An 11,992-nucleotide genomic window follows, 5' to 3' on the forward strand; every position below is an offset into this window, starting at 1 on the left:
CCCCTGTGGATTTTTTTTCCTTTTTTTTTTTTTTTAAGAGAGAAGAGAGAGGGAAACATTGATGTGAGAGACAATAGGTTGCCTCCTGCATGAGCCCTGACCAGGGCCTGGGCCAGGGAGAAGCCTGCAACCAAGGTATGTGCCCTTGACTGGAATTGAACCTGGGACCCTTCAGTCTGCAGGCTGACGCTCTATCCACTGAGTCAGACAGTCTAGGGCTTCTTTTTGTTTTGTTTTTAAGATTTAATATATTTTTATTGATTTCAGAGAGCAAGGAGAGGGAGAGAGAGATAGAAACATCAATGATGAGAGAGAATCATTGTTTGACTGCCTCCTGTACAGGACATTTTTTTATTATTATTGATTTGAGAGAGAAAGAGAGAGAGAGAGAGAGAGAAACATCAATGATGAGAAACATCTATCAGTTGCTTCCTGTGGGTGACCTCCTGGGATGGAACCACAACCTAGGTATATGCCCTAGGGAATCAAACCCACAACATTTGGGTATACGGGACAACACTCCAACCAACTAAGCCACCCAGCCAGGGTCTTTTCATCTTTTTCTAAAAATTTCTAAAAATAACTATAATCATGTAAATGCAATTTGTAAAAGAATAATACATTTTAATTATATTATAATGAGATAAAAATAAATTTTTAAAAATATATCTTTATTTATTTCAGCCGAAACCGGTTTGGCTCAGTGGATAGAGCGTCGGCCTGTGGACTGAGAGGTCCTGGGTTTGGTTCCGGTCAAGGGCATGTACCTGGGTTGCGGGCACATCCCCAGTGGAGGAAGGGAGAGGGAGAGGGAGAGAGAAACATCAATGATGAGAGAGAAACACTGATTGGCTGCCTCCTGCACACCCCTTACTGGGGTTTAAGCCCGCAATCCAGGCATGTGCCCTTGACCGGAATAAAACCCAGGACCCTTCAGTCTGCCCTATCCACTGAGCCAAACCGGATAGGGTGAGATGAAAGTAATTTTAAGGACAGAAAATAGTGTGGCCTTAAATCAACTAACTTGTTATCAATACATTCATTAGATTGATTGAATTATAAATTTCCTTACCATAATTTCAATTTCCCAAATTTTCTGTAATATGTTTATATTTTATTAATAAGTAAAACAAAATAGTCTTTCATTTAAAAATAATTCCAATTTAGTGTCATAAATCCACAAACTCAAATTAATAAAGGGCTTATTACCTAAATTAGCACTTCTTAGTATGCTGACCAGTGCTGGCATAAGCTGAAACTCAAATGTCCTTTGGGCTCCACAGTGGCTGCAGGCTGGGAGCTCAGTGACTTCTGATGTAGGGCAGGTCAAAAACAGTGGTTGTCCACTCCAGGAATACCTAGGGCACCGAAACAAAAAACACAGAGTCAGGACCACGTACAAGTCACATTGCAACATCTAAGAGCTCACTTTGCAAACTGTGTTTCTTTCTTGCAGAGTACCAGCTCTAAGCCAGAAAAAAAGAAAATCCATAGGCCCACAACACCAGCAGCAAGCCTGTAAAGCATGGCAAGATATCTGAAGTTTTATCAATACTTGATTCAAAGTTTGGATGAAGGCACAAAAGCCAATGTAGAAATGAATCTAAGTAAAAATGCCACAAAGCCCAGATTCAGCTCAACTGCAAATTAAATCAACTCAGACCTCCTCACTACTTGCATGCCCTTCTAAGGAGTAAATATTTACTTTAGTAACTACCTTTCTTCAACATATAATTTCTGGTAAACCTTTTTTTTAAAAAAAAGTTATTAGATATGCAAAGAAGCAGAAAAATTTAATCCAGCCCTAACCGGTTTGGCTCAGTGGATAGAGCATTGGCCTGCGGACTGAAGGGTCCCAGGTTCGATTCCGGTCAAGGGCATGTACCTTGGTTGCAGGCACATCCCCAGTAGAAGGTGTGCAGGAGGCAGCTGATCGATGTTTCTTTCTCATTGATGTTCCTAAATCTCACTCTCCCTTCCTCTCTGTAAAAAATCAATAAAGTATATTTTTTTAAAAAAAGAAAAATTTAATCCATAAGGCAAGTCAATACAAGGAGACCCATAGACAAGATAATGGTATTATCAGAAAAAGATTTTAAAATACCAATAATACACATGTAAAAAAATCTAGAAGAAAAGGTGACCATGCAATAAACAGATTAGGAATTTAACATAGAAATGGAAACGACAAGACTGAAACAGAAATGTGATATCAGAAATAACTTCATTCAATAAAGGAAAATAGTAGACTGGAAACAAAAAAATCTGTATGTCTGAGGAAAATAGAAATATCCAAAATGAAACAAAAAGTGAAAATTTAAAACAAAAGGAAAAAAAGCTTTAAAAATCATGAGACAATTTCATATAATCTAACATGCAATTCACTAGAGTCCTAGAAGGAAAGATAGAAAAAATATTTGAAAATAATGACCAAAATGTTTCCAAAATTAATGAAAAGTAATCAACCCATAAATCCAAAAAGCTCAGCAAATCCCAGGCAGAATAAATTGAAACACACAAATTCTAAAGTACACAAAGTATAAATATATGTTAAAAACAGAATAACAATAAGAATTAATTTCTAATGGATACAATAAAGAAGATAATAGAACAAAATCTTTTCAGTACTGAAAGAAAAAAGTAAAAAGTAATATTTATATCTAATAAAAATGTCCATTAAAAGAAATATTAATGCATTTTTTAGACAGACATAACCTTAAAGACTGTCTCCAACAAGTCTTCACTTCAAAAAAACAATTAAAATAAGTTCTTCAGACAAATAGCACCTGGAAGCCCATATCTGCATGCAGAAATGTAGAGCACCAAGAGGTTAAATAGGTGAATAAATAGAAAAGCCCTTCTAACAAGTATTTTTATTTCATTTTACACACATACATTTCTTTTATTTAAAAACTATTGATTATTTCAAGCAAAAATAATAATGTTTATGGGGTATATAGCATCTACAGAAGTGGATATATGAAAACAAGATCACAAAGGGCAGGAGAAAGGTAAATGGGAATCTGGATGGGTTCTCAGTTCATAGGAGTAAACTACTAAGTGAAGGTAGACTAATAAGTCAAAGCTGTACATTATAATCACTAAAGCAAGCACTAAAAGGCTACAGAGCTATTACAGAAAGTTAAGAAAGGAGATAAAATCATAAACCATCTCCGCTGGTGTGGTTCAGTGGTTGAGCATCAACCTATATAAATTAGTTCACAGTTCGATTCCTGGTCAGGGCACATGCCTGGATTGCAGGCTCCAACCGCAGTGGGGAGCATGAAGGAGGCAACTGATCAATGATTCTCTCTCATCATTGATGTTTTTTTTTCTCTCTCTCCCTCTCCCTTCCTCTCTAAAATCAATAAAAATATATTTGAAAAAATCATAAACTAAAAAAACTCAATTCACTGAAAAGAAGGTTAACCAAAATGGAAAACAGGTGCAAAATAAACAAAGGGAAAAATCCAATTCCAGAATGATTAAAATTAACCCACACCACCAGTAATTACATTAAAGGACTAAAAACCACATAGCCCTGGCTGGTATGCGAAGTGGTTAAAGCACTAGCCCTTGTATCAAAGGGTCTCAGGTTTGATTCCAGGTCAAGGGCATGTACCTGGGTTGCAAGTTCGATGAGGCAACCAATTACTGTGTCTCTCTCACATTGACGTGTTTCTCTCTCTTTCTCTTTCTCTCTCTCCTCCCCTGGGTCCTCCCTTCCACTCTCTGTAAAAATCAATGGAAAAAATATCCTCAGGTGAGGATTACAAAAAAAAACACACAAAACATGTAAAAGGCAAAAGGCAAACAGCCTGATTTTTAAAAAGGCAAAACCCATATATTTAAGCTGCTTAAGAAAAATATTTTAGATCATTACCTCACACCTGTTAGAATGGCTATTATCAAAAAGAAATAACAGCCTGGCCTGTGTGGCTCAGTAGGTTGGGCGTCATCCTGTGCACTCAAAGGTTGCTGGTTCGATTCCAGGACAGAGCACATGCTCAGGTTGTGGGCCACATCCCCAGTAGGGGGTGTGTAGGAGGCAGCTGATCCTGCTTCCCTTTCACATCGATGTTCCTCTCTCTAAAAATCAATAAAAATATATTTTTTAAAAGACAACAGAAATGCCAAACCGGTTTGGCTCAGTGGATAGAGCGTCGGCCTGCGGACTGAGAGGTCCCAGGTTCGATTCTGGTCAAGGGCATGTACCTGGGTTGCGGGCACATCCCCAGTAGGAGATGTGCAGGAGGCAGCTGGTCGATGTTTCTCTCTCATCGATGTTTCTAACTCTCTATCCCTCTCCCTTACTCTCTGTAAAAAATCAATAAAAAAAAAAAAAAAAAGACAACAGAAATAACAAGTATTGGTGAGGATGTGAAGAAAAGGGAACCTTTGTGGACCGTTGGTGGGAATGTAAATTGGTGCAACCAACATGGAAAACAGTATGGAGGTTCCTCAAAAATTCAAAACAGATCTACCATATGATGCAGCAATTCCACTTCTGGGTATTTATCCAAAGAAAATAAACACAGTAACTTGAAAAGATATGTGATGCACCCCCATGTTCATTGCAGCATTACTTTTTTAAAAATATATTTTATTGATTTTTTTACAGAGAGGAAGGGAGAGGGATAGAAAGTTAGAAACATTGATGAGAGAGAAACATTGATCAGCTGCCTCCTGCACACTCCCCACTGGGGATGTGCCCACAACCAAGGTACATGCCCTTGACCGGAATCGAACCTGGGACCCTTCAGTCGGCAGGCTGACGCTCTATCCACTGAGCCAAACCGGTTAGGGCAATTGCAGCATTATTTATACTAGCCAAGATATGGAAACAACGTAAGTGTCCATCAATGGATAAATTGGTAAAGAAATTATGGTATAGCCCTGGCTGGTTTGCCCAGGTTGTGGGCTTGATCCCCACTAGGGGGCATGCAGGAGGCAGCCCATCAATGATTCTCTCTCATCATTAATGCTTCTATCTCTCCCTTTCCCTTCCTCTCTGAAACAAAATTAAAAAGTAATTGTGGTATAAGTGTGTATATATATATGTGTGTGTGTATATCCTATATAATAAAAGCCCAGCAACCAAACTGCAGAACAACCAGAACGACTGGTCAACCAGTCGCTATGACGCACACTGACCACCAGGGGGAAGACGCTCAACACAGGAGCTGCCCCCTGGTAGTCAGTGAGCTACCACAGTGGGAGCACCGCTTGGCTGACTGGGGTGAGTGGCTGCTCCCGCCGAAAACCCTGGGCCAACAGGCAGGAACCCAGGCTGTGATTGTTGCCTCCTTGCTCCAGGCTCCTCCTCCTCCTCGCTCCCTGCCGCCTCCTCTGGACGCCTGCAGGCTGTGCAGAGCTGACCCTGGAGGCTTGGAAGCAGGTTCATGGCTGCCACAGGACTGAGGCCTACTCTGCCATCTCTCAGTGCTACTGTCTCTGGGCACAGCTCCTACTGGGTCCCCTGGAGAGGCAAGTGCTCCGGCTCCACAGAAGATGCCGGACCAGGGAGTAGCCGCTCAGAGGGTGGGTCCACAGCCACTCAGCTGACTGGGATGAGCAGTGGTGCTCCCACAGAGGGCCGATCCCTGCAGGCCATGCCCCCCACCAGTGCACGATTCCCATGCACTGGGCCTCTAGTACATATATAAAAGAATGAATATTTCCATTTATGTAAACATGGACTGACTCTAAGCAAAATAAGTCAGAGAAAGATAAATACCATGTGATCTCTCTTATATGCAGAATTAATCTAAAAGAAAACAAAAACCAAGCTCATAGATACAGAGAGCAGACTGGTCATTGCCAGAGGTGGAGGTTGGGAGGTAGGCAAATAGGTGAACTGTTTTTGTTTACTTTTTAGTTTAAATAAGTTGATAACTTATATAAAAATACACTTTATATTTAATATAAGAAAGAAGTTGAAAGTAAAAGAGTGAACAAAGACTAAACAAAAGAAGGTTAGTGTGGCTATATTAACATCAGACAAAATACATTCAAAGGAAGGAGTATGAGCAGAAATAAATAGGAACATGTCATAATTATAATACCGCCAATTCCTCAGATAAATATAACAACACTAAGTGTACATAACTTAAAACAGCACCAAAATGCATGAGACAAAATGACAGGAGAAAAAGCTATCCATAATCATAGTTGGAGGTTTTAACATTCCTCTCCCAGTAAGAGATAAGAAGACAACACTAATCCCATATAATAAAAGCCTAGTGGCGTCACACGTGACATCGTCACAAGATGGCCGGCAGGGGAGGGCAGTTGTGGGCAATCAGGCCCGCAGGGGAGGGCAGTTGTGGGTTGGAGGTTTTAACATTCCTCTCCCAGCAAGAGATAAGAAGACAACACTAATTCCATATAATAAAAGCCTAGTGGCGTCACACGTGACATCATCACAAGATGGCCGTCACAAGATGGCCGGCAGGGGAGGGCAGTTGTGGGCAATCAGGCCAGCAGGGGAGGGCAGTTGGGGACCATCACGCCGGCAGGGGAGGGCAGGTGGGGGCAATCAAGCTGGCAGGGAGCAGTTAGGTGTTAATCAGACAGGCCGGGAGCGGTTAGGGAGTGATCAGGCTGGCAGGCAGAAACAGGGGCAATTAGTCCCGGATTGTGAGAGGGATGTCTGAAAAAAAGCCTAAGCGACTGGTCAACTGGTTGCTATGATGCACACTGACCTCCAGGGGCAGATGCTCAACACAGGAGCTGTCCCCTGGTGGTCAGTGCACTCTCATAGTGGGAGTGGCTCTGCCCAGATTCCCGCAGGCCACGCTGAGGGACCACACTGGTGCATGAACAATTGGATATTCACATGGAAAAAAATAAACCTTGATCCTCATATGTCATATATTAAAATTTACTGAAAATGGATCACAGACCTATATGTAAAAACTGAAACTAAAAGTTTCTACAAGAAAACACAGAAAAAACCCTTCTTTATCTTGGTTTAGGCAGAACTTTCTTAAGCAAAACAAAAACAAAAAACCAGCCTCTCTACCATCTGGGAACAGGAACTCTAAAACAACAAATATGTCTGGAAGGCTGCTGGCTGTAAGTGGGGTCTCTAGAACCAGAGGGAGCACACAGCTCTTCTTTCTTATTTTTAAACTAGTGGCCCAGTACACAAAATTCATGCACATTAAAAGGGAATTAATTAGAAGAAATATTTTAATATTGCTATATACCCTTTCTCTATAATAGAAGTGACAGAGATGAAAGAAAATTAGCAAAACTATGAAAATCTCCCTCCTGTCAGAGTCTAGGATGCGCCGCGGGACCCAGAGTCAAGTCCCCACCCACCCGCGCACGCCTCAAAATTGCGCGACCCAGATCTGGCCATCCCCACCCCCGTCAAGCCCCACAGGGCAAGGGGCGCAGCCTCAGGTCCCCCAGCTCCAGCATTGGGGCAGGGGGCACGGCCTCAGGTCCCCTGATCCCCGGAGTGAGGGCACAAGGGTACGAGGGCATGACGACCATTTGCATATTAGCTCTTTATTATACGGAAGACTGCCCTTGGGTTACGTCAGCCTCGACGTATGTCATTTCATGGTTATGTCGCCATCTCCCATTTATTTATATAAAAAAAAAGTTCCGTCATTTCGACATATGTACGTACATATGTGCTTTATGTTTATTATTTATTTACCAGAAGTAAAGGTCAGAAATTATCTTTCTTTTAAATTTTTTTTACTGTTTCACTTCATTACTGCTGAGTATGTGCTCCATGTGAGTGACGTAGGTGCTTATGTAGGTGGGTTCCAACTTATGGCTAAAATCATGTTACGACGCGCCTTAGGAACGGATCTCTGATGTAACCCAAGGACCTACTGTATAGGATTTTTTATTGATTTCAGATAGGAAGGGAGAGGGAGGGAGAAATAGAAACATCAATGATGAAAGATAATCATTGATCGGCTGCCTCCTGCATGCCCCCTACTAGGGGTTGAGCCGGGTATGTGCCCTTGACCGGAACTGAACCCGGGACCCTTCAGACCGCAGGCCAAAGCTCTATCCACTGAGCCAAACCAGCTAGGGCAGCTCTTCTTAAAACTGAAGGTGCTTATGCTTGAGATGAAACTGAATTCCATGTAGGAAAAAGATGTGTTCAGGCAAAAAACAACAGTGACTCCTGGTGGGAAACCTAAGAAAACCAGAGCAATCTGGGGAAAGTCAATGTCCTCATGGATCAGTGGCATGGCCCGAGACAAATTCCAAAGCAACCTTCTGCTAAGGCCACTGGACACAGGATTTGTGTAATGCTATACTCAAGGACTTAAACTTATTAAAAAGTAAAAAAAATAAGAGGGGATAAAAAAACCCAAACTGTTAAGTTGGACTCAATCAAAATTTAAAACTTTGCCTCAAAAGACCCTATTAATAAAATGAAAGGCAAGCCACAGAAAGGGAGAAAATATTTGAAATGTATATAACCTCAAAAAGAACTCATATACTGAAAATATGAGGAATTCCTACAGTTCAACAACAAAAAAATAAATGACCCAATAGAAATATGGTGGAAAGATCTGAACTGATACTTTCCTAAAGATGACAGATACAGGTGGAAAACAAACACTTGAAAAGATATTCAGCATCATTAGTCGTTAAAGAAATACAAATTAAAGCCACAAGGAAATACTACTCCTCCTCCTACTACTACACATCATCTAATACGGCTAAAATTAAACACTGACCATATGAAGTACTGGCAAGGATGTGGAGGAACTAGGATTCATTTTTTTTAAGGCTTTTATTTATTTTTAAGAATATGTTTTTACTAGAGGCCCAGTGGGCGATATCGTGCAAGACCCAGACCTGCTGCACTGATGGGACCCAGACTGACTCCCACAGTGCCGGGCAGGACGTGGGACCCAGAGTCAAGTCCCCACCCACCCGCGTGCGCCTTACTGTGCACACAGCCTCCTGGTGACCAGTCTTTGGTCGTTCCGCGTTACAGCATCATGGCATAGGCCTTTTATTAGTAGAGATTGATTGCAGAGAGAGGAAGGGAGAGGGAGAGAGAGAAACATCAATTGTCAGCAGCTTCCTGTACACCCCCCACTGAAGATGGCCGGAAACCTGGGCATGTGCCGACCCTGAATCAAACTGTGACCTCCTGGTTCTTGGGTCGATGATTAACCACTGAGCCACACTGGCCAGGCATAAGGTTTTTATTTATTTATTAGTGGCCCGGTGCATGAAATTCATGCACAAGTAGGGTCCCTAGGCCTGGCTGGCTATCAGGGTCAATCGGGGCCTTCTGGCTGCAGGCCAGGGCCTCCCTTCCCCGGCTGCCGGGGCCTTCCTTCATTCCACACCACCCCCTGGTGGTTAGCACATCATAGTGAGCGATCGAACGCCCAGTATCCCGATCGAACTCCCAAGGGGGCACTTTGCATATTAGGCTTTTTTATATATAGAAAATATAGAAGATTTTTACATGTATTTTTACTGATTTCAGTAATGCAGCACTAAACTGTGCAAAACTGAAACAAATTGGATGGGAACACTTAATTACCCAATGATATATCTATAAGCAAAATCAAATAACAAATCAAGAAAATTAATCATAATAATAAAGGCTAATCTCTGTAATACAGGGTGTCCCCAAAAAAACATATACACACTGTAACAGCTGATAGCACAATTTAAAAAATTTTATGTTTTATTGATTTCAGAGAGGAAGGGAGAGGAAGAGTTAGAAACATCAATGATGAGAATCATTGATTGGCTGCACGCCCCCCACTGGGGATGGAGCCCGCAACTCAGGCATGTGCCCTTGACCAGAATTGAACCTGGGACCTTTCAGTCTGTAGGCCGATGCTCTACCCACTGAGCCAAACTGGCTAGAGTTGATAGCACAATTTTGAAAATGAGATGTATTTTAATAAACACTGCCCTTATAATTATTCAAAGTGCATATATACATTTTTGGGGATACCCTAGATAAGAGTTCCTGAAAATCAAAAGGACTAAGAACTTATGGGAACATGAGTAAAGGATATGAATAGATAGAAATGATTCAAAAACATAAAGATGTCAAAAAAAATTTTTTTTAAAAAGTAAAATTATACCAACATGCCCTTTTACCTTGAATTGGTAGAAATACAAAAGCATGAAGCTCACACTATTGGTAAGACTATAGGAAAACAGACACTATAGACTGCCAGTAAGAATTAAACTTTGATATATCACCAGTAGGAATTAAAGTAGCAAAAGTTTGGGAATAACATTAAATGTCCAAGAAATACTGACAAGGGACTACACAGTACTATAAAGCTTTTCTTAAAACAAAATTCTCAATGTACTACAAAAATACAGTACTCCTAGATACAATGTAGAGTTAAAAAAGCAAGGTCCAGAATCTGCCTCAAATGCATCCTTTTGTGTAAAAAAAAAAGTAATACATAACCATTATATTTGTTTATACATGCATAAAGAAACTATAAGTACACATAGGAAACTAACAACAGTGGGTACCTCAGTAGACTGTGGATGGCAAGAAAGGAATCATTATATTTACACATATATGCTTATGTACACATTTTTATATTTGAGACTTAGGAATACAGTACCTATTAAAAATTTAGTTTAAGAAAAAGCAGAAAAAACATTTTGAAGAATTTTTAATATACAACAACCTTTCAATACCGATGAATGTTTATTGAAAAGAAAAAGTATTAATACTAGGATCCCAACCCTTGAGTCCGCAGGTCGACGCTCTATCCACTGAAACGAACCGACCAGGGCCCAATTATATTTTTAAAAAATACACAATACCTACCTGCATCGATGCATCCAAATGCATAAAAAAATAAGTGAATGTAATATACTAAAATCTTAGCTTCAGTTTGAGGCATACTGGTTTTCTCACTTTACTTTCCTGTGTTTTCCAAACTAACATATCAAGAGAAACAATAAAAGAAAATTGTACCTTTACCTCAAAATTTGCTCCTGACAAGCAGAAATTCTCTTCATGAATTTGTAAAATATCTTATCTCCACTTTTAATTATGGTCTTCTCATATTTTTCATTATCATCACTAGGAAGACTAAAAAGAGAATCAGAAAATAGTTTTGAGTGTCTATATCTAGAGAATTATAGTATTTAGAAGAGCAAACAAGGTAATTAAAAAAAAATTTTTTTACCAAAGTTAACATATGCAAACAATTTAAATATCATAAATTTAATACATTATAATGTATAACAGTAATTCCCTTGCCCACCCTTTTCCCACGCCCTGCTCCCTAACCATTTTCAACTCTGGAATAATGGTTTGCAATGTGAAGAGTCATTGTGCCCAATGACTCCTTCCATTTCTTTCTCCATTTGGATTATTTTCAAACGCCAACACGTCTTTATGCAACCCAAAATTATTCTGAAAAAGCTTATAAATGAAAGAGCTCTGGTACAGAACCAGGTCATCTCTCCAAATATCTTGTTGTAATCTACACTAATAAAAGAGAAACATGGTAATTGGCGTACGACCGCTACCCTTCCCATTGGCTAATCAGCATATCCTTATGCAAATTAACTGTCAGCCAAGATGGCGGCCGGCAGCCATGCACTGAAGCGCAAGCAGGGAGGCTCACTTGCTCCAGTGACTGCAGACGCCAACGTTCCCCGCCTAACTTGCCGGCCTCTGAGTTGCAACTCTAAGCAACTATGTACTATGTTGCAAATGTAGAAGCTAAACAAAAGCCCAGAAACCAGCTTTCAGCCTGCCGGGATCTCAGAGCTGAAGTTATACATTGTTTCGATTATAGAACGGCAAACAAACCAGATACGAAGCCTCAGAGCTAGAGCCAGAGCTAAAGCTGGCCCAGAATAAAATAAAAAAAAAGAGAAAAAAAAGGAGCGGTGGGGAGCTTCAGTCAACAACCGCCAGCCTGAAAGCAGCCCTCAGCCCCTCACCCAGACTGGCCAGGCACCCCAGTGGGGACCCCCACCCTGAAGGGGGTGTGACCAG

The 11,992-nt window shown here is 40.7% G+C and overlaps 1 protein-coding gene across 2 annotated transcripts in view; it reads right to left on the reverse strand.

Annotated features, from left to right (window-relative positions):
• PDCD2L (programmed cell death 2-like) overlaps nt 1-11,992 on the reverse strand; it is a 21,638-nt gene that overhangs the window by 6,347 nt on the left and 3,299 nt on the right. For both annotated transcript variants that reach the window (XM_014536614.1, XM_014536613.1), the window contains exons 3-4: nt 10,964-11,074; nt 1,210-1,358 (exon numbers count right to left, since the gene is read on the reverse strand). In XM_014536614.1, coding sequence (XP_014392100.1) covers nt 1,210-1,358; nt 10,964-11,074 — 260 coding nt within the window. The remainder of the gene's footprint in view (nt 1-1,209; nt 1,359-10,963; nt 11,075-11,992) is intronic.

Source organism: Myotis brandtii, unplaced genomic scaffold (assembly GCF_000412655.1).
Source record: "Myotis brandtii unplaced genomic scaffold, ASM41265v1 scaffold165, whole genome shotgun sequence".
NCBI classification, from domain to species: domain Eukaryota; kingdom Metazoa; phylum Chordata; class Mammalia; order Chiroptera; family Vespertilionidae; genus Myotis; species Myotis brandtii.